This window comes from Rosa rugosa, chromosome 6 (assembly GCF_958449725.1).
Source record: "Rosa rugosa chromosome 6, drRosRugo1.1, whole genome shotgun sequence".
NCBI lineage: Eukaryota > Viridiplantae > Streptophyta > Magnoliopsida > Rosales > Rosaceae > Rosa > Rosa rugosa.
Window position 1 is genome coordinate 36,616,593 of NC_084825.1, and position 23,301 is coordinate 36,639,893.

The 23,301-nt window shown below is 37.7% G+C and overlaps 1 protein-coding gene and 1 long non-coding RNA gene across 2 annotated transcripts; one reads left to right on the forward strand and one right to left on the reverse strand.

The window, feature by feature from the left end:
* The first annotated feature begins 2,237 nt into the window (after positions 1-2,237).
* Positions 2,238-4,023, forward strand: LOC133714764 (uncharacterized). Its single transcript, XR_009848810.1, has 3 exons — positions 2,238-2,486; positions 2,562-2,773; positions 3,023-4,023. It is a non-coding gene; the product is annotated as an uncharacterized LOC133714764 (long non-coding RNA).
* Positions 4,024-4,151: 128 nt separating this feature from the next.
* Positions 4,152-7,857, reverse strand: LOC133714762 (probable LRR receptor-like serine/threonine-protein kinase At3g47570). The gene is made up of 2 exons (XM_062141016.1): positions 5,004-7,857; positions 4,152-4,873 (listed from the first exon to the last, which is right to left on the reverse strand). Exons 1-2 carry the CDS (start codon positions 7,705-7,707, stop codon positions 4,494-4,496), a joined length of 3,084 nt encoding a protein of 1,027 aa, XP_061997000.1. The 5' UTR covers positions 7,708-7,857; the 3' UTR covers positions 4,152-4,493.
* Between the last annotated feature and the right edge of the window lie 15,444 nt (positions 7,858-23,301).

Sequence of the window (23,301 nt, forward strand, 5' to 3'; positions counted from 1 at the left end):
GCACCAGGATCAATACGACAATACTTAGCACGCGTAATATTGCATAATGTGGAGAGGAAAATGAAACAAAAAAGAATGGCTTTTATTATCTAAGGCCGGAGAATTTAGAAGTCCGACATTAATCTGTTATTATTATCTAAGCTCTCCGGTCTTTTCTGTTTACCTGTTTTGTGTTTATATACCCTCTGTTTCATATATATTGTTTACCTGCAGGCAACAACATTACCTGATGTAGAAATCCAGTTACTGTCATCTAGAAAAGAATGAAGGAAAAAGAAAAATGCAGTAAAAGTTAACTCTTTTGTTATACCTGCAAGTTTTTTTGTTCCAAGTCTCTGGTCTTCTCTGTTTTCCTCAGTTTTGTTCAATCATATATATAGGTTTTCTTCTATAATTGTATTTTATAATTTGCATTACAGTAATTAAACTCCCAGACAAAGTTCATAATCTATGTTGTCTCTTAATTCATAAATGTGGTGTCGTCTCTTCATTTCCAGGACATTAGAAACTGATAAGTAATCAATTTTTATGTCCTTAAATGCCTTCTAGCTAGTTAACTGATGATTGATCAAGATAAACTTGATCGATTGTTCATAATTAAATTAATTCTACTAGCAATAGTTTTGAAGGTAGACGCTTGAAATTCTTTGATACAAAGTTGTATGGTATCAAAAACATGACTTCAATCAGAGTTATGCATGGGGATTTGATAAAAAAATAAAACAGAGTTGAGATAATATGAACCCTATATATGTGCCACTAAACAGCCAACACCCCAGTGATGAGTCACTAAGTTAATTAGGAATTGAACTCCAATCGAATTTCATTTTGCTGCGAGTGATTGATCCGAAGGGGATCAGGTATTTTAGATTTAGGATAAAAGATATATTATATCTAATCGATATTTTGCAAGGTCTTCTCGAAGATGCTTAAAACTGAACCCACTTCATCTTACTTTAGCTTAAAACATCAAAATGATCTAACTTATCTTTAACTGCAGTTGCCTTTAATTTTGAACGAGGCATTGGTATAGCACCAGTTTTAATTTTTGCTTGTTTTTATCTGTTTTGATATGACACAAAGCATCTTGCTGAGCCATTGCTTACGATATCCTTCTAACACAGGGAAAACAATTTAATTTACACTGTTTTGTGTTTACATATCCTCTGTTACACTAAAACCCTTCCGTGGAGAAATAAAAGAAGCCAAAATCTTTTCTAAAATCTGTTTTGATTTTCTTCGCCAGTGAGTAATGTGAAATAAAATTAATAAAAATTCGGGTGGTGGAGGGGATGACGATCATTAAGGCCATTGTACTAGAGTGGGTAGAGACTGGAGTCACGTTTGATTAGAAGTGAACTCCTCCCTTGTTCTTGATTTTCTCAACTCTCCTCTTTTAGTTTCCATGACAGCTCTGTATTGAGAGACAATTGTTTGTACCGTCTTTCTCAGATGCACTTTCATTTTTCTCTGATATTTAGGAAAAATAGTCATGTTGCCAATGCTTTGGCGAATTTTGGTACAACCTCTATGAGCTTTGGTCAAACTGCATCATGTGAGTTATGTGCAGGATGTTCCTATAATCCAATGAACATGAGCAGATCCAAAAAGATACGCACTTTGGAGATAATATTTTTGAGTTGGAGACAAATAATTAACAGATATTAAACTTAGCTATTCTTGATATTGCCATTTCCTATTATCAGCTAAACGAATCCACTTACAATCCACTCATGTAAAATTGACTTTGGTGTGTGGTTGCAATAATAAAAGGCCACTAGGCAACAAGCCAACAACAATGTTCATTCTGCTTTAAGGTCTCTGTTTTCTTCAGTCATATATACTGACTTTCTTCTATAATTGTATTTTCTAATTTGCATTTCAGTAATTACAAAACAAGATAAAGTTCATAATCTAGACGTTGATTTTTCCAAGCATCTCATACTACATTAACATGGTGTGTTTTAATTTCCAGGAAGTTAAGATATGACAAGCAAATCAATTTGATGTCTTTTAATGCCTTCTAGCCAACTGATTATGATACACTTGATCAATTACTCTTAATCGCATGATCAATTCTATTAGCGAGATAATTTTGAAGGAAGATGCTTGAAACTGTTTGATAAAAAGTTGTCTGGTATCCAAAACCTGATTTCAGAGAGATGCATGAGAATTTATATAACATGTATGTTTCTGCACTTCTGGGATATAATGTTGAAGATTTGAGTTTTGTGTGTAGAGATACATATATTTTGTGATTTTGAGAAGCTTAAGTCTAAGTTTAGAGACATACAAATTTATTTTTGGTCTTGTTATGGGTGTAGGTAGAATGGAAGGAGGGTTTAATGGATTGAAGGGTAAAAAAATCTCCCTTATTACTATAGTGCTCATGTCAACAACTATTCTTATGTGGACATGGGAGAAAACCCCACTTCTTACTACCTTGGTTCCGGCCGAAACCGAAACCCGGTTGCAGGTGTCTTCAGGTTGGTCTCCAGGTGTCTATTTCTTCCAATTTAGATGAATGTTGCATTATATGTTTGTTAAGAGTATGTGTTTAGATTGTGTATGGTGCAGAACTGAGGGATGTTGTTGTAGATAGCTCTGTACCATTGGAACGAGAACTACATGTAGGCAAGGGTGTAACAGCATTAGCGGAGAGGGATGCCTGGAAAGAAGAATTTCGTGCGGGGTTAGGATCTACACTAGATTCCGGACCATAAAAGCGATGGGATTAGTAATGATCAAGTGACAGACACTGTTGAGAATAATGGTAAGACAATGCATTTTTTCTTTTGCCTAGTTTATTGATGAAGAGTATATATCAGCCCGTATCAGAGCAGCATGAGAATGTTGCCAAATCAGGTGCTCTTGAATTTATCTTATCATGATGCTACTCTTCGGGTTGTGCAGCAATTGTAACATGTTTTAATATGCATGGTTTATCAAATATCCAAGCAGATCTATCTGCTTTGAGCATCATGGTATAATTTGGGCTTATTTTGTGTATCATGTGGTGCAGGGACTTCCTTAAGTGAATTAAAAGAAGGTGCTAATATAGTTGGAGAAGAAGCTTCAAACCTAGAAGAGAGGACATCAGTTGATAGAAGACACGGAGAAAAAGCAGAAGAAAATAATTCAGACCTACAAAAACCGATACTGCTTATACAAATATCTCCGTTGGGGGAAATCTCAAGGACAAACTAACTACTCGTATGGAAAGTCCAGGTTGTAAATTCTTGGCTTTCTTGGGTTCATTAGAGAAATGCCATCTATTGCACTGGATTTCCTCACTTTAAACACTAAAATTATCCAAAAAATTAATCTTTTCCTAAATGTCTTCTGCGTGAGTAGGTTCTATGCTTTGGCAGTTTAAGAAAAACGTTGATTAAGAGAACCTAAGTACACGATTTCTTTTATATGAAAAGGTTACCTTTTCAAAATTTGAATGTACCTTATATACTACTGTTTTAGCCTTTCTAAATCTAAGCATGATCTATTATGGTTGATAAGAAGGTGCATCACATATGGACTTTGGGGTAGACTTTTACCTAGTCAGACAAAATTGATTCACACTTGTTTGATCGAGACACATTAATTTAGACAATAGTATTGTTAGTTTTTAATTGATGCAGAACGGATAGCAGTCCAATTCGAAGAGCAGCTTGATCGTGCAAAAGGAGGAAAACGAAAAGTTACTAGTAGCCACGCCTTAGCTCGGTGTCTGATTGGAACGTGCCATAGCTTTCCGGAAAGGGAATCGCGCTAGGAACAGAACTTGTCGCTACGCCACGACGTGTGGGCTTTTTCGGGGTCGTTTAGGCCCTCAAAACGCAGTTTTCCTAATTTTCCATAGTTTTGGTTTTCTAGTATATTTTGGATTGTTTTCGTTTTTACCCATGGGCTTTAGGGTTTCATTGTTAGTCGCCCTAGGGTTTCTTTTCTCTTATTTAAGCAACCTTAAACGGCCGCAGAACCTATCTTTCATCTTATTATCAATCAAATAGAGAATTTTCTCTTTTATCTCTGGTGGATTCCAGAACCCTTTGTTTAGGTTTATCGCTTGTAAACCTAGTTTATCATTCCGACTGCATCATTAATTATTTCCCAGCAACTGTAGCAGAAACACAGAAATCACACACAGCAAAAAATACATGCTTAATATCAATTTCATGCTCACTTGGTAAAAGTACAAAATCACAACACATCCAAACGAATGTCGGGATGTTGCAGTACAACTGATCAAGCTCATGACAGCTCCAGCTTGATTCATTGATCCGAATGAGATCATGTACGTGTTTCGATTTAGGATACAAATTTACACAATAAGTATTAGTACTCTTCTTTATTCATTTTAGTACATTAACATGCAAATTTCAAGAACCATTATGGTAGCAACGGGACTCCAGAGAATTCAAAAACAAAACAGATCAGAATAAAAGAACCATACAACAATTTATTAGTCATCACAAAACATAATAATTTGAAAGGTTCTAGTTGAGAAGATTGCGCCTAATGGATTGCAATTCAGATGCAACATCACTGATAGTCTTTCTGTTTGTGGGGGATTCAACAGAACATGCAATTCCTATACCAAGTATCAGAGTCAGGCACTCTTCAATTTTCAGTGCTCTCACACTCAATCGGCTGCGCCTGTGAGCTTCAACGACATTGGTGGTGCTTTCTTGAAGAACTAGTGATTCTGAAATCTCTGAAACCAGTTCAGGGAGAGCTGTCTTCACATAATTATGAAGATTCAAGCTGTCACTGAACATGTGATCAATGGGTCGCTTCCCTGTAAACATTTCTAACAAGAGAATGCCAAAGCTGTAGACATCCCCGTATGTGGATACCTCACTTCCCATACCATATTCTACAATTTAAACAATATCATAAATATTTATCACTACATATGCATAAATCAAATAGCTCTCAGTGTTTTTGAAACATGTTACAGTAAAACAGGGTGAGCAAAAAATTCTGAAGCATATGAGGAAAATTACCTGGTGCAACATAACCAACTGATCCTCTAATTCCAATGGAGCTTGATTGATTTCCAGAAACACTCCTGGTTGGTTCTGAGAGAAACCTTGACAACCCAAAGTCCGAAACATGTCCAGTCAGGTCACCATCCAAGAGAACATTACTTGGCTTGAGATCACAATGAACGATCGGTGTTTCACAATGGTTGTGAAGATAATCCAATGCACTAGCAACATCAATGGCAATGTTGAGCCTCTGAATAAGACTTAAAATTTTGGGTGCTCCTGTTACCTCTCCAGTTCCAATAGATGGATGCAACCATTCTTCCAAGCTCCCGTTGTCCATGAACTCATAAACAAGAGCCTTGAAATCATTGCCGCCAAAATCAATACTTGAACATGCAGTTAAAATCTTGACCAAATTTCGATGTCTGATATTTCTCAATGCCTCACATTCGGTCATGAAACTCTTAGATGCTCCCTTGTGTAACATGTTAAGCACCTTCACAGCGACAACAACTCTATCATCAGCAAGAATTCCTTTGTACACAGACCCAAAAGCACCCACACCGATCAAATTAGCTAAAGAAAAACCATCGGTAGCTCTGAGGAGTGTAGCATATGAAACTTGCAAAACAGAGTTCCCGAAAGTGGTTAAATCAGTTTTTTTCCTTTTCTTACCAAGAAGAAAAAGAGACAGCACCACAACCAGTCCTAAAAGGCTGAACCCGGAGACTAAAGAGATCATTAGTTTCATTCTACGAGACAAGCCTTCTCCTTTAGACTCATTAAGCTTGCACAGAGGAAGTCGAAGACTAGCCATACCTCCGCAGAGTCTAGCATTTCCAGCAACTGAAGTCGTACTTGCATTCTTAAAAACACCGCCAGTTGGTACTGCTCCCCAAAACTGATTGAAGGATAGGTTCAGATTCTCTAAGTTTCCAAAGCGCTCGAAAAACTGTGGAATATCTCCTGACAAATTGTTGCGAGAAATGTCTAAATCTCGAATCCCTTTCAATTCCTGCATAGATGAAGGGATGGGCCCGTTGAAGAAGTTGCCTTGCAAGTGTAGGACTTCTAAGCTCTCACAACTACCAAGGCTACTGGGAAGTTCTCCTGATAACAAGTTGTTAGAAATGTCTAGTTGACCTAGATTCTTCAATTTTCCAATTTCCATAGGAAGGGAACCAGTGAATTGGTTTCTATCCAATCCCAAAATTGTTGATATGGATGAGAGGCCAATAACTTGGGGCGGTATTGTGCCATTCAGATTGTTTCCAGAAAGACCCAATTTGTTTAACCACTGGCATTTCGCTAGGCTAGACGGGATGCTACCCTCTAGATTATTTTCTTGCAATTGGAGAATTGTTAACAATGTTAAATTTCCAAGAGAAGATGGAATGCTCCCCGATAATTTATTGTTGTCAAGAAACAATAGCCCAAGCCTTGAAAGCTGGCCAGTGCTTGTGGGGATGCTACCTGTGAAGGAGTTTCCTTCCATACCGAGTAATTGCAGGTTGACAAGATTCCCTAATCCAGTTGGCATGCTTCCATGTAAGTGGTTGTCTCCAATTATAAGCACTTGGAGATTGATTGAGAGATTGGATATTGATGTGGGCAACGTGCCTCCAAAATTGTTGTTTGGGAACACCAATTCAATTAGCTGTGTGGCATTGATCAAGTCTAAGACAAAACTCAAGTCACCATCTTTACTGCTTCCAAGATTATTACCATCGACATTGAATACTCTAAGGTTATGAAGATTTTGTAAATTTGGCACCTGTCCAGAGAGTTTGTTTAATGGACATTGAAACCACACAAGATTTGTTGCCTTGGATATTGAGGACGGGATGGCCCCAGTAAATTGATTGTCGGCAATGGAAAAGAATTGAAGGTTGGGGAAAGCATTGCCCAAGTTTGATGGAAGACTTCCGTGAATTTGGTTTTCTGATACGGCGAAAATAACTATACCAGAGAGGTTGTAAATGCAGGAAGGGATGATACCAGATAACCCAATTGACTCGAAATAGATACCGGTTAATCTTTTCAACTGGCATAGAGAACTAGGGATGCTTCCTTGTAAGTTATTTTCAGCTATAGCAAATTTCTCTAGAGATGAAAGGTTCCCCAAAGAAGGAGGGATCGCTCCAGTTAAATTGTTGTATTGGATAATTAGATTTTGAAGCTTTGACAAGGAACTCAGTATGGGAGGAATTTTACCCACTAGATTGTTTCTATCAAGACGGAGAGTGATGAGTTTGAAGCAATTGGATATATTGGCAGGTATGGTGCCAGTCAATGAGTTATTGTGTAGAAACAATACCTGCAGTCTGTGCAAATGCCCAATTTGAGGAGGGATTTGATGAGTGAAGCTATTGTTCTCAAGAGTTACCTCTCTTAAGAAGCTTAGATTTCCTATGTATGGAGATATGGATCCCACCAACTCTAAAGACCCCAGCTCCAGCTTCGTCACCCTTTGGCGATGTCGTCGACTGCAGGTGACGCCGTGCCACAGGCAAAAGTGAAGGGTTTCATTCCATGAGCTTGTGACCCGTTTCGGATCGTGTTGTATCTGAGCTTTGATTGCTAGCAATGCCAGCCTATCCGTCTCATTCCCTTCGAGTCTCGGATGGTTCAATTGCATGGAGCTACAACAGAAAATGGACATGAAATTTAAAACTAATGAGTATATCAAAACCAATTTCATAACCAAAACTCCTCCCATTTTTAATTTCTTCTTTGGAATAAAGAGACTGAGATAAATATGGGTGGTGTTGGGTTGTGAAATAGGTAGCTAGTTTTATGTTAGGCATGACAATTTAATTTATAGGATAGGAAGATGTAGAGTATGTGATCAAGAAGTACTCGAAGGGATGGAGAACCACTGTTGATTGATTCATTGCATTCTTCCAGAAGAAGACCGACTTAACTCGCTTGCTTCCAACTAGAGACGACTCTCGTTTTCCAAAGACAACTGTTGTTAGTGTGTTCTGTGTGGTTACAATAGTTTGTTGAACGTAAAGGAAGGTGAACCGCATAAATATCAGCTACTCCAGTGGTGTCATATTCATTGCAGGGTCCAATTGCAGCTATTATCTCTTTCTCGTCCGGTAGTTGTTGTGTGGCATGAAACTGATACAATGTTAGCTATCATATGACTTGAAGTAGGGAACTATTGAAGTAGTTTGTACGTGAACTAGTTCAAACATATTGACAAGGTATTTCCCTTTTCTAAGGGAATACTCCCTGGCCCTCAAACAGTGAAAATGACGTAGAAAATAGAGAGATGGTCTGTGGTATGAAAGTGGAAGTGGTATGTTTAATTAAAATCAGCTCACAAATTGTAATTGTTAGAGCCAAAATTGCAAAGATAAATGAGATATATTCATTATTCCTTGAAAGGCGATTAGAAATAAATATGATCCCATACAAGCTTTTGATTACCGAGCAAAATTTAGCTCAAGACAACAAATTACTGTAATAATTTATTTGTTCAACTAGAAGTACAAGTACAAATTATTTGGGTGAATGTTGTAGAGAATTGGAAAAATTGTATTGTATTGTATTCATCTCACCATGAGGTTTATATAGGGTTACATCATGTATACAAAAGGCAATACATAATAGCTATACTAATCACTCGCACATTACGAGTCTGTCAGTCGCATACATTACGAGTCTGTCAATTGCACATTACAAGTATGTCAATCGCATATATTAAGCAATACCTATTGCATGAATAGTCATTATCATTTACAACAGTGAACAAATTATTCAAGGCCAAAATCCACTCCCTCTTCCAAGGGCTAAAAAGGCAATGCCAATATAAATGTCATCCTCACTTGGACATATTAAATCATGCTCACTTCGTAGAAACATATGTCATCAATCCTTGAAATGTAATGTAATGTTTAGAGGGTCGTATTGGAGTATTGAAAACTAATGGATTGTAAGTCTTCATTAATCCATTAATTTCTTTTTCATTATATTTCTCACATTCTTTTTGTTGATCAACCCAATGCTTTTTCCCATGCACCAGCATCAAATTGACTTTTACAATTAATGTTCTTTGTAGCCCATAATTTTTTTTTTTTTTTTTTGACTTTGTCAAGGGGAACCCAAAAGCTTCTTAGGCTCAAGATAAACCCCTTCGGCGCATATGAAATACTCCAACTGTGCATTGCAGCACAGTGCCTGGCCACTTTGACAGCTTTGGGGTTCGAACCTAGGTTGGGGAGCACACCTAACTAGGCAAGAACCACTAGGCCACTTGCAGTGGTTGTAGCCCATAACTTGGTTTAGTTACCAAGGACCATTGTGGAAGGAATCTGACGTCATAGCCCCTTCTCTTTTTGTTCTGGAAAGCACACCATCGAACCAAAGTTGTTGCACTTTGGGTTTTGTTGTTTCCCTTGTTCGAAATGCTTCTTGCTTTAGCTTTCAAGCTTAGGCCACGTTTGGTTCGTGGAAAGTAAGCATCAGGAAATGAAACTTGTTCCTTTCCTGCGTTTGGGATGCAAAAGGAAAGGAAATCATTTCCTGAAGGAAGGGAAAATAAGGGGGAAAGTGGTTCCTTCCAAACCCCAAAGGAATCACTTTCCCCCCTTCTTTCCTTGCATTTATTACTCATAACATATTTTTTTATTACATTATTTACCAACTTTTTAACAACTTTCCTGATAACTTTCCTTACGTTACCAAACATCGGAATGGAAAGTTGTTGGGAAATTTCATTTCCCTTCCCATGGGAAAGACAAATGAATTACTTTCCTTTCCGTGAACCAAACGAGGCCATGTGGTCTCTTGTGGGCATCATCATACTCCAGCACACCAAGAGGAAGGAATATTTAATCTTCATTCTTGAAAGACCACATACATGACTTTTCTTTTCTTTTGTACAGACCATTCCTTTGACACACAATTGTTTAATTTTCCTGGCAGATTTTGGCTTGGTGTTGAATTCCCACGCTGAATTAGTTTGCATTAGGCTTCATTCTTTAATTGCCAGGTTGTCCTACATGCAGAACCATTTTCTCTTCTTTGGTTCAATGGAAAATAAATGTGAGTCATTTGTTTAAGCTTGCGGGTCCGGTATTCTCAAAAGAAAGCTTGCATTAGCTGACGTTGAGTTCTTGAGCTTGCATTGAGTCTTGGAGGAAAGATTTGTCACAAGACCGTTGTTATTTCTGTCAATGGTAGGCAGTATGAACTCATTGTCGGCGTCAAGGGGTGATGATATAATCATCTAAATTTATGATGGTCATGACCATCCATAACTTTGGTTGTTCGTGAACAACCTCTGTTATGTTTAAAGAGTGATGGCAGAGTAGAAAAGAATACTTTGATTTAGGGTTTTCAATAATAAATCTATTCATCCCACAAAGGGGTATATATACAAGGACAAGAGGAGTAGTCTAACCCTAATAGGAAACAATCATTCCTATAATTACATGATAACCTAAATAAATAAGAATCATAATTACATAAGATTTACAGCTATTCTACACTCCCCCTCAAGTTGGTGCATAGATATCTATCATGCCCAACTTGTCAACTGAGCTGTCAAATATCTTCCTGGACACTCCTTTAGTAAGAACATCAGCTAACTGCTCTTCTGAGTTTACAAATGGAAAACGAATAACCTTTCTGTCAAGATTTTCTTTAATAAAATGACGGTCAACCTCCACATGCTTTGTCCTATCATGCTGAACTGGATTATGTGCAATCTCAATTGCAGCTTTATTATCACAATGCAAATCCATAGGTTGTTTAAGCTTGTAACCTAGATCTTTCAGGACATTACGAATCCATAACATTTCACAGACTCCATGTGCCATACCTCGAAATTCAGCTTCTGCACTTGATCTGGCCACAACTTTCTGTTTCTTGCTACGCCAAGTGACAAGGTTCCCTCCTACAAAAGTGAAATACCCAGATGTAGAACGCCTGTCAGTTTTATCACCAGCCCAATCTGCATCTGTGTATCCCCCAACTTCCAATTCATCCTTTTTCTCAAACAGTAATCCTTTACCTGGCGCCATCTTCAAATACCTCAAAATCCGAAAAACTGCATCCATATGTTCTTCACTAGGACAATGCATAAACTGACTGACAACACCTCACAACATAAGCAATATCAGGTCTAGTATGTGAAAGATAAATCAACCTTCCTACAAGACGTTGATACCTTCCTTTATCAGTTGGAATTTGATCAGGATAAATGGCAAGTCTGTGATTCATCTCAATGGGTGTCTCAATTGGACTGCAGTCCAGCATCCCCGTTTCAGTAAGTAAGTCAAGAACATACTTCCTCTGTGACAGTGAAATTCCCTTCTTAGACCTCGCAACTTCAATACCCATAAAATACTTCAGTTGCCCCAGATCCTTCATTTCAAACTCCTTTGACAGATACTTTTGTAACTCATTCATCTCTTTCGGATCATCCCCTGTAACAATCATGTCATCAACATACACAATAAGAGCTGTAATCTTACCATTCTTGCGCTTGATAAACAAGGTATGGTCAGAATTGCTCTATCTGTACCCAAAGGCTCTCATGGACTTTGAAAATCTCCCAAACCAGGCTCTTGGAGATTGCTTCAGGCCATACAAAGACTTCTTCAATTTACACTACTAGTTGGAAATTAATTATAGCTGTTAAAATGCTTGTAATCCACATTCGACAACATGACATTCTGAATTAATTGAATATGGGGCATTGCATTAATTTCTGTCGAACAGCAGAATTGTTAATAGTTCCAAAAATAGGCAAAAACACCCCAACCTACATCAAGGCTAGCCCAAAATAGACCATTGCAATAACTATATGCAGTTTAGTTCACCTGCAACTGTACAACGTTCTGCTTCAAAATGGTTCTACAAAATCTAGCTAGTCTTACTCAAAATCACTTTGGTAGAGTCAGCATCTATAGCAAAGTTTGCAAATAGTCAGCTACTTCAATGCGGACCTCGTCTATAGCAAAGTCTGCAAATAGTCAGCTACCGAAGTCGTTGTAAATGAAGCATTTACAGTAAGTATGAAGGAAACAATACGTTTGCAATTTTAGTTTAGAACAATAAATAAAGTTAACACTGAATCATGTTCATGAATGATTGATCTCCATGATATAGGCAGTGGTACAAATGCAAACTGAGTACATGTAAAACTGTTTGAAAACATTTTATTCTTTTCTTGAAAGAAAGATCATCTTATGAGACACTACTTTGAAACTACAAAATGTAAGTCTACCAATAACACATGTAGAACTGAAGCTGAAAACAGAACCAAGCAAAACAAATATAAATAATTTAAAGGGGAAATGATCATTTACCCATTTTTAGCTTAACAATTGCCCACTTGCACAACGAAGAGTTTAAAAACCTCATTTACCCAAAACACTCTAAGGGATTATTTCCCCTTTACCCAATTAATTCTTTTTAAATTCTTTTTATTTATTTTTGGGACTTTTTTGCCCTCTCCTTCTTTCTCACTTAGAGAGAGAAGTCATCCTCCACCTTGCTAAGCTCCGGTGACCAGTGGCAGCCGCCGACTCCGGTGACTAGTGGCCGGCCTCGGACTCCGGTGACGGGAATCCGGCGACCGGTCCCTACTAATACCAGTAACCATATTATTGCCCCCCAGTAATCATATTATTGCCCCCCGAAAATCATATTATTGCCTCCCAAAAATCATGTTATTGCCTCCAATAATCATGTTATTGCCGTCCAGTGAATTGTATGAACTCCCAAAACCAAAATGAATACACTACAGGCACAATTGATCAATTTATAATCATATTATTGGCTCCCAATAATCATATTAGTGCCTCCCATTAATCATATTATTGCCCCCCAATACAAAGTCCAATGTCTCTACTGCCTCCCAATAGACCACCAAAAATGCACCATTTTGTTAGATTCACTGATAATTTGACTTTAATACACAGAAAACAACAGGTAACTTATCAAAACACCACACTATAGTGATCCATGTCCCTCGTATCAAAGTCTACTGGGGGCCAATAATGTGTCTACTGCCCCCCAGTAGACCATCAAACAAACCCCACAGTTACATTGCAATCTCAGGATACCAAAAAAAAAAAAAAAGTGCTCTGGGCACCCAGAAATTACTCTGGGCACCCACGTCTAAAGCTGATCGTGATTTCTCGCCGGTGCTGGTGTAAGAGAGAGATAGGTGATTGTGCTTGGTTGTATTTGAACTCGATTGTGTACGAGAGAAGCATGGGGTTGATATCGTCAGTGTCGGGGCGAGAGACGGAGATGATGGTGGTGGTGGGCAACTCCTCGAAAATCCTCGGGGACTGGAACAACGATTGCCGGAACGATAACAGCTACAATGGTGAGGCCGCGGAGGTTCGGGATCGCCAATCAATCGAACGGCGACGAGGACGTTGGAGTGGCTGGATCGCCGATCAATCGAACGGCGACGAGAACGTTGGATCGCCGATTGGAGCTTTTTCGTCGTCTTCAGGTTTGGACTGCATCTCTGGCGTGGCGATCAGAGAGAGAGAGACAGACCAGAGGTGGAGATCATGGGGAGGGGAGAGAGAGAGAGAGAGTGGGGATCGCCGATCAATTGAACTGCGACGAGGACGTTGGAGTGGCTGGATCGCCGATCAATCGAACGGCGACGAGAACGTTGGATCGCCGACTGGAGCTTCATCGTCGTCTTCAGGTTTGGACTGCATCTCCGGCGCGGCGATCAGAGAGAGAGAGACAGACCGGAGGTGGATATCATGGGGAGGAGAGAGAGAGAGAGAGAGAGAGAGAGAGAGAGAGAGTGGAGGTGGAGATCGGGGGGAGAGAGAGAGTTTGGGAAGGAGAGAGAGACTGATAGGAGATGGATGGGTTTTAATTTAATTAACAGGGGCTAAAATGTCAATAGATGTAAGATTGGGTAAATGGGGTTAAAAAAACTCTTGCTGGAGTAAGTGGGCAATTTTTAGTCTAAAATTGGGTAAGTGGTCGCGGCCCCTAATTTAAACCCATACATGTTCATATATGTATGTATGTGTGTGTGTGTGTGTTAAACCCATACATGTTCATATATGTATGTATGTCTCTTTGTGGGGAAAATATGACTGCAGATCAAAAGAAAATTGGTATAAATGAATTGCAAAAGTCTTTAGTTTATTACTGATTGAGTAATCTTGTTGGTAAGTAAGAGCTTGCTGACCATAGATGCACAAAATCTCAAACTCGAAACATAACTACACAATATTTATGCTCATCTGAAAGAGCTATACAATGAATACCTAGCTAATTAAGTCTTTTATAAGTCTCCGTATATCAAATAAACCCAGCCTATATCTATATAATCATCAGTGAAATATATTATTGTCTTGTTAAGTTAGGAGAATAGAGACATGATGAAAATATGAATCAAGATCTTATATTCTTGTCTCAGCTTAATACTATCTTATCATCACATGATATAGTTGAGAAAATATGGTCACTATAGGCTTCTTAGTATTTTATGGTTTTAAGTAGTCACAAAACAGTGTGAAATGAGAAATTAAAAATAAATATATCATTCCACTAATAGTAGAAATTATTGTTACTTTTGAGAAACAACACAAACAACAACAGAAATAAATAGCAACATTAAAAAACCTATATATACAGAAAATCCATGTTTGCATAGAATCTCTTTGATAAAGATTGAAAACTGAAAAATTGTATTGAAAAAAACTATCAAATTGCAGCTGTATTACAAAGTGAAAAAAAAAAAAAAAAAAAACGAAGAGCACTGCTCTTGGCCTTGAGTCCTTGACAGGACCAGTAAAGCCTGGTTTTGACTGGACAAATCTTAAATTCTAATCTCATTTGACCCGAACAAAGATGATTTAAAATTGTTTTGCTAAGTTTATTTTAACCACTAATAACTCCAAAAGATACCAAGTATACCTGAATTTGAAACAGTTAAAGAACCAGACAGCACACTGTTCCTAAAATCTGCAAAATGAGGAAGAAGTACTTAGATAATTTTATGTTAGCATATAGTAATCAAATTCAGCTACCACGTATTGTGATCCCCTAAACAACTAATTATCCTCCTCTTTTTTTGTTTATCCTGAAGGACTCAAAAACTCACAAACCGTAAGAGAATAAACCACGTTTTTCATAACGCATCTAATACAAAATCAAATTACCTACTAATTATTGATCCTCTCAAAGTTCACTTCTCCGATAATTATAGCTCACAGATCATAAAAAAGCGTTCCTTCAATAAAAGATAGTTCCACACAATTGAAGAAAATTAAAATGGGAAAAGAAGTACAACCAAAAACCAAACCAAATCAAATCCAATCAATAAGGGGAAAAAAAACCCTACTACGTTTCAAAGAAAAAAACTTACATAACACAATGCTTTGTGCAAGAACCAAAAAAAAAGAGAGAGAGAAACTGGAGGGGTCCATCATAACAATATGCACAGAACAACAACCAGAGATTTCAGAATTGCCTAAAAGAAACTAAAACCAATGCAACATGTAAAGGAATCTTTGTACAGATCCAAGAAGCAATGTTTTCCTCAATAGAACAAATGCAAAGTCAGCTAGAACAGATCGGAAGCTTTGTTATTTTAACACAATCGCAAATTACACTGAAATCTACAAATGGATGCATTTCTACACCTAGAAATGCTACAGATATATCTTAGATGCTGCAAAAGGTTAAATAGATCCCAACCTGAAGCTTTATATAATATTGTAAATGATCATATAAGCAATAAGCAAAAACAGGCATCTGACTATATTTCAAAGTGAATTGTCTGGGTGCAACCCAGAACCAAAGCTACTTAGAACCAACAATTTTCCCATATGGAATGACATCAATGCCAAAAATGCTAGCACTAAAAGTCATACCCAATCACAGAAAGCACAAATACATCATCTCAAATGTATACCTGGATTCGAAACAGTTAAAGAACTTGACAGCACGCCGTTCCAAAGACCTGCAGATTGTAGAAAAGAATGACAGTTAAATTCTCAGGCTCGTACCAAAAAGAAACAAAACTACCAAACAAAGCTGAAACAATATAGAAAAGAAAATAATTATCACAAAAACAAAGTGAGCCAGTAATCCAAAACTTTACTGTAAATGAAGACACTTGCTAAACAAACTAATTCTTTGTTCAAAATGCATTTCATTTGTAGGAAAATTAGGTAGAAGCTTTAAAACATAAAACAGCATAAAAGCTTATTGAACTTGAATCACTGGCAAACAAAATCAGATCAGATAGTTCGTAAAAGGAAGAATCTAGGTGCATTTTAAAAATCACATACCTAAAGAAGAAAACGTTAAAATAATGCCAATCAAGGCGCAAAGGAGCAGCGGCTGGAGGATGATGTGTACACCTTTTTGCATAAAATCTAGAAAGCACAAACAGAACAACAATGGAATTTTAAAATTGATCAGTAACTAAACAATGACAACTACAATTTATTGCATCAAATCTGAAACACTAAATACAATCACATGAATACCAAAACCATAGAAGAGTAATCAAACCCATCAAACAAAATCACAAACACATGAAGTCTGCAAAAAAAATTCAACCAAACTTCAGTTGGAAATGTTGTTCAATTGCACCTATTAAACTCACTAACTGCCAAACATACAATGATTCCATCCAGCTGCCACCACCAAACACCATCCCATTACAATCTCAACATCATCGGGGAGAATAAAGTATCAAACTTTCTTCAACAATCTGGATAGCTCTTCTATTTTTGGGTCTGTTCTGGTTTGAATTCTAGTTTTCAGTTGGAAGAAATACGTCCATATTGCACAAAAGAAGCCCTATTTAGAAATGCTATATGCTATTCTCTGTAAATAGTTCATGGCAGTATTACCTTTTCTATTTGTTTATCAACACAAACAAAGAATACAACACAAATTACAGTGCAAAGCTTTGCAGACTTCCTCTCATTCTTTGCATTACAGATTTTTGTTTTCACTGAAGTTGCACGTTTTTAAACTGAAAATGGAGAAGAAAACCAACCCAGAAAGTTAAATGGCTTTGTATGATACATGCTGCCCCAAATATTTAGATATGAATTAAGACAGAAACTAAAAGATCGAAATCCAAGTCAATCCAAACCCAACCGCAACAAAAACCCCCAATAAATCAAAATGAAAAAACACAGAAATCTGGGAAACAATACATTCGATAGGCAAGCTTTCAAGATTGATCCAAACGAAACGCTGACTAACCTCTTCTCTCGCTCTCTCGATTCCAACAGTATAATATATTTTTCCGCAGCGGTGATGGATCAGATCGCAGTCTCAGGGGGGTGTATTCAATCAGGAGTCTATTGGATTGTTTTGTATTTTAAAAGTCTTTTAAAATCCTGTGGTATTCAATCAAGATTTTAAAAAGTCCTTATAAATCTGGTGGTATTCAATTAAGATTTTAAAAAATTCTTCTAAATCTGGTGGTATTCAAAAGACCAACGATTTTGAAGGATTGTATTAGTAACTGGATTGTGAAGGATTCTGAAGTGCTTGGTATAAATACCAAACCCTATTAGAAATCCACTCTCTATAGGTGAGATTTTGACGTCTTTTTCTCTCTCACTCTGAAGATGAAACCCGAGTGGAAGATGAACCGACAACGACATCCACCTTGTGTAGAGCGTCTCCAATTGATTGAAACTGGGAATTGGTCATTTGGGTACTCCCATTTTCCTGACACGTAATCACATCAAGGCTCCAATCTCTGTCCGATTTGACGGCCTCCAGGAATTGGTCTCTGGTGATCTGATGCTGAGCGCTTCCTCATGGTGAAAAGAATTCTCAAGCAAGCTTGTATCTTTACTTATCGAACACCGTGTGCCATAGCCGGGTTCTTCAACAAAAATTCAATTCTATTCAAGTTTTCGAGTTGGGTGGTAATCATGCACCGAGTTGCTCGAGAGTTCTCTATCAATGGAGGAATTGGATATTACAGGTATGGGCTTTTAACTCGAATTCATCATGTCAAAGTGGTATGAGCGAATTGAACGAAATGAAAGCAAAATTATCATTGATCATAAGTTATTCTTTTAATTCTTATATCTGGTGCATTCAACTTCGTTTGAAAAACTAGAACTTGATTACGTCCTCCAGGTTGATCTATTTGTTCCCTTTTTAGCTTTCTCAGATGAGTTGTAAGAGTTCTTTCTGTTCAAAATCCTCTATGTTAAGGGTGGTAATGTGAACTTGAATTATCCAGACTCATGTAATGCCCTAATGTGTGAGAGATTCAAGTTTTTGAGTGGTAGGAAAGGGGCATTGTTTTGGCCGGAGGTGTTGTGCTGGTTGTGTTTTGGGTGGTTAGGATGTAGAGGAACAAACGATACCATCTACCTATATGTATCATTGATTATCGTAATATATATGTTTTGCAGATGTGTTGTGGCTTATGCTTCAGATTTAATATTCTCTGGTGTAAGTTTGAATCCGTAGAAGAGGACATAAAACAAGTCTAAGTGAGTTTGGACCATGCGTAAGTCTTCTTTGTTATCTGTTTTTTATGTTCTTCCTTACATTTTGAATAGTAATCACTATGGTCTGTGTTACTATGCCAATCTATTTCTGGTAGTCATCTGATATAAGAAACAAAATGTGGCAAATATGTCTGATGTCATTAAGATAAAGTATTGGTGGCTGGAGTGGTACCTATAAAAGTCACATACATGATTGTAAAATCACTAGATGCACGTAAAACCAAATGAAGACTAGTTGTACAAAATAAATGATCATTAAGCTGGTTAAAACTTATATAGGAAGAAGTTATATGCATTTTAGCATAAAACAATAAAAATATGTTCATTAGAGACACTGTGCACTAGCACTACTCTGTGCCTTTCAAAGGTTGTTTGTCATGTGTTTCTAACCAAGTCTGTAAACTTTGTTGTAATCTTCTTACAGTTAACATACTGATTTAGCCAATTATTGAGGGATCAGTTTGTTGTTAGTATTATGCTCGGTGGTATTCCTGTAGCTCATAACTGCAGGCTTGTTATTTCAACTAAGGCTGCACCCTATCTATAGCTATATCTAGTTTCAGCAGACAATGAAAGAGTCATATCACATGCATTTACCTTGTGTATATTGCAGCCTATTTCTTTCCATTAATCATTGTGCTTATATTTATAGTCCTCCATAGCATTAATTTGAGACATACTCGAACATATATATAGGTAATGATTCATCACCCTTGAGCTGACTTTGATACTAAACATGGAAACTGTGTTTCCTCCCTCTTGTTCTCCTTTTCTATATTTTGCTCCACCCTAATTTCCCTAGGTATCATATAATCACGAACTATCACTGTGTGTTCAATCTTACTGATTTACTGCATATACAATCACATTATGTATTGTTCCTCTTCACAGAAGAAAGAGAAAAGTGTAATTTTTTTGAAACCATGATTTTGCATTGTTCAAACTTCAAATCATCAGTGTTTGGATTTACTGTTCTCCAAAATGTTAACATTAATTGTTTAACGAAGTCTATTATGGATAATTTCTGACCATCGTTTATTCATATTAAGGGGGAAGAATGGAGGAGGATTCACCAAATCCTCCAGTTTCATTGTGTGCCTGGATTTCTGCCCTGAAGACAGTGGCTTAGGAAGAATATAAAAGCAAGCCAATCTCATATTGGATTCTTCTACTTCTAAGCAGTGTGACAATGCTCGTAGCGTTTCCTGCATCAAGCCTTCTATCTCGTATCTATTTTGCCAATGACGGCACTAGCAAGTGGATCATTTCTTAGGTGGCTGTTGCAGAGTGGTCTCTAACTACTTTGATCTTACTGCCTACATAGCTTCTTCTGCAAAAAGTCTCCTACCACTGTGAATTTAGCACATACATTATCTTATGTTGTGCTTAGGTTTCCTAAGTGCTGCTGACAATCTTATCTATGCATATTTTGCTTATATTTGTTTGAAAGGCCATAGATTATGCTTGTTTATAATCGTTTTCTACTTCTTCTGATATTGATAAGTGTATTAAGTACTTACAATGCCATCTTCAGATATATCAATCAGCTGGTAATCAGTACGATTCACATAAGGAGCTTGCAATCAAGATAATAAACAAATAAATAACTACAACATAGCACAAAACAAAACAATCCATGCACTTATTAAAATCCACACAAATCTTGCTAATACAATACATTAGAATCTGTTCAAATCTATATGGAATTAAAACAATCCGTAGATTCTGCAGAATCCATGAGAATCCACGGATTATAAAAAGTCACACAAAATCATTTAAAATCTAGATTGAATACACTCCCCTCAGTCTGACTCTATCTCTCTAGATCTGTGGATGCTTCTGAACTGTCAAAAAAAATGAAGAAAACACGAAATTTCGTTATTGAATGAACAGTACTGCAATCATGTTCTTGACAACCTATAATCTGAGAACCGAACTAATAGCTATCTAGTTGTCCTTCACCTCAAACAAAAGATGCAAACTTTATCAAAAATAAAATAATTCATAAACCTTACCGAATTTTGATCAAGATCGATCTTGATGACAAAGTTGAAGTCGGTGTAAACGCCGAAGTCGTTGCAAACAGGACAATCAATCAATCAAGGACATGTACCTTCCTTGAAGCACAAACACAAAAGCATGCACCTTCCTTGAAGAAAATCACATTGATAATGTGAAGCTTTTTAGTTGATAAACAAGCAAAATTTGACATTGGCGGACCACTCAAGGACATGCATGCTACGTTTGGTGAAATGGGTCCAACAAAGTTTGGAAATTTAAGCTTATGGTTTAGTTTAAGACCCAAAATTTGCAAAAACCGAAACCTAAAACTCAACAAAATCCCCAAAATTTCCCAAATCAGTGACAAACAATGACAAGAATTGAGAAAGAGCGAACCAGAGATAAAGAATGCCCAGAAAGCTCCAGTTACATGGTTAGGCAAAGCTTCGAACTTTGCCCAGCTCAATGAAGAATGCCTCGGTAGATGAAACACAAATCCTTGGAAGCAAATTAAGAAACAAAAGCTCAGATCGGTGATTCAGAACTTACAAATCCTTCAAAGACATGTATTCCACAGATTAGTGAATTACCTATGACTCAGAAGCTCAAAGTTTCTCCGAAACGGCGGCCTCGATCTCCGATCCTGTTCACTGTCTTCGAGCACAGGAGCTGGTCTGACTCGAAAAAGAAGGAGGACGAGGCGTCGAGTTCTGGTTGGATTCGAAGAACCAAGAGGATGAGAGTTTTGGTCAGAGGCGTAGAACGAAGAGGAGGAATAGAGGCTGTCGAATAGTTAGGGCAGTCTTAAGTCAATTTTAGTCCAAATATGTCCAAGTGTGGGAAACAACTTTTCATCCCCGCGTTTTCTTTAAAAAAAATTTAACTTAGCCGCTCAGCCTTTCCGCAAAAATTTAAATCAAAGTTTAGACATCAGTCAACAGTAAATATCGATGTCAGTAATATACATAGAAATCGGTATTTGAGAAATCGATGTTAATGACATTTTTTTACATCATGTGAATTCCTCACCTATGTAATTGTCGTGATGTCTAAGGCCAAAATTCTAGTAGTGAATCCTAAATCAAATGTAAGACTAGCCTAAAAATACTAAATCACGAATCGGATAATTAAGACGATACATTTTGGCCTAAATTTGATAGGGCTCATTAAAGTGAGTCTTGAAGATCTCGTCGTTCTCATTCCGGAAAGGTATCATGCGTCTTAAACGGACATTCTGGCCAAAATTTACTCCAATCTGATTCACAATCCAGAATCTAACTTTTTGCACGAGAAACCCGAAAAGTCCAAAACCTAATCTTCTTGAATATTCCAGCAGCTAATAACCTCATTATGCGTGAGTTACCTATTTTCCAATCACTCTTTTTGATTCTACGCCGCTTCTTTATTTTTCTAACTTTCCGGCTAAACCAGGCCCATTCTCGTCCTACATCACTCTCATACTACATCACTCTCATAGTATGGCGACAGATCTGCAACATTGAAAGTTGCTTGGACACCATAGTTTCCTGGGAGTTCAATCTTGTAAGCATTGTTGTTGATACGTTGGAGTACTTTAAAAGGACCATCTGCTCTAGGTTTCAGCTTGCCATGCCTTCCTCTAGGGAACCTTTCTTTGCGAAGATGAATCCATACCAGGTCCCCTTCTTTGAAAACAGCCGACTTCCGGTGCTTGTTGGCCTGAGCTTGGTACTTAGCATTCTTCTGGAGTATATTCTTTCGCACTTGGTCATGTAACTGCTTAATGTTCTTGGCTTGCTCTGCTGCATCACTGCTGAACTGAACTGTTGTTGGGAGAGGAGCTAAATCCAAAGGACTTGTTGGATTTCTGCCATAGACCACAAAAAAGGGGCTGGTACCAGTTGTTTGACTTGGAAACCGGTTGTAAGCAAATTCAGCTTGTGCCAAGATCAAGTCCCACTGACGAAGGTTCTTTCCCACCAAACTTCGCAACAAGTTGCCCAGGCTGCGGTTGACAACTTCAGTTTGCCCATCAGTTTGAGGGTGATGAGAAGAACTGAATTGTAGCTTGGTTCCCAGCTTCCTCCATAAAGTGCGCCAAAAATGTCCAACAAATTTCGAATCCCGATCAGAAGTGATTGTCTTTGGAATGCCATGAAGTTTGAAAACTTCTCTGAAGTATAAATCAACAATATGAGAAGCATCATTGGTTTTATTACAAGGTATGAAATGGGACATCTTTGAAAATCTATCAACCACCACCATGATTGAATCTTTGTTCCTCTGAGTCCGGGGCAAACCTGTCACAAAATCAAGACTAACATCTTCCCAAGGAGCTGTGGGAACCGGCAGAGGAGTGTACAACCCTGTATTCTGACTTTGGGATTTGGCCATATGACAAGTTCTACATCTTTCTACATGTCGAGCAACATCCTGCTCCAATCGAGGCCAATAAAAGTGCTCCTTGACCAGTGAAAGAGTTTTATCTCTCCCAAAGTGCCCAGCTAAACCTCCAGCATGAGTTTCAGTTATTATGTTTTCCCGCAAGGACCCCTCAGGAATGCAGAGTCTATTTCCTTTGAAAAGATAGCTTTCTTGTAACAAATAAGAGCCAACTGGACCCTTAGAACATTTAGTCCAGATTTGCTTGAAGAATGGATCTTCTGAGTACTGCTCCTTAAGAATTTCAAACCCTGAAACTTTAACTTGCATTGTATTTAGAAAGGAATGTCTTCTGCTCAATGCATCTGCTACTTGATTCAACTTCCCAGACTTATGCTTGATATGAAAAGTATAGGCTTGCAAAAATTCCACCCATTTAGCATGTC

Coding starts and splice junctions, on each gene's coding strand:
- LOC133714762 (XM_062141016.1), bottom strand. CDS start 7,707: ATGGGAGGAGTTTTGGTTATGAAATTGGTTTTGATATACTCATTAGTT. Junction 4,874..5,003: donor AGTTGGTTATGTTGCACCAG/GTAATTTTCCTC, acceptor TTTAAATTGTAG/AATATGGTATGGGAAGTGAG.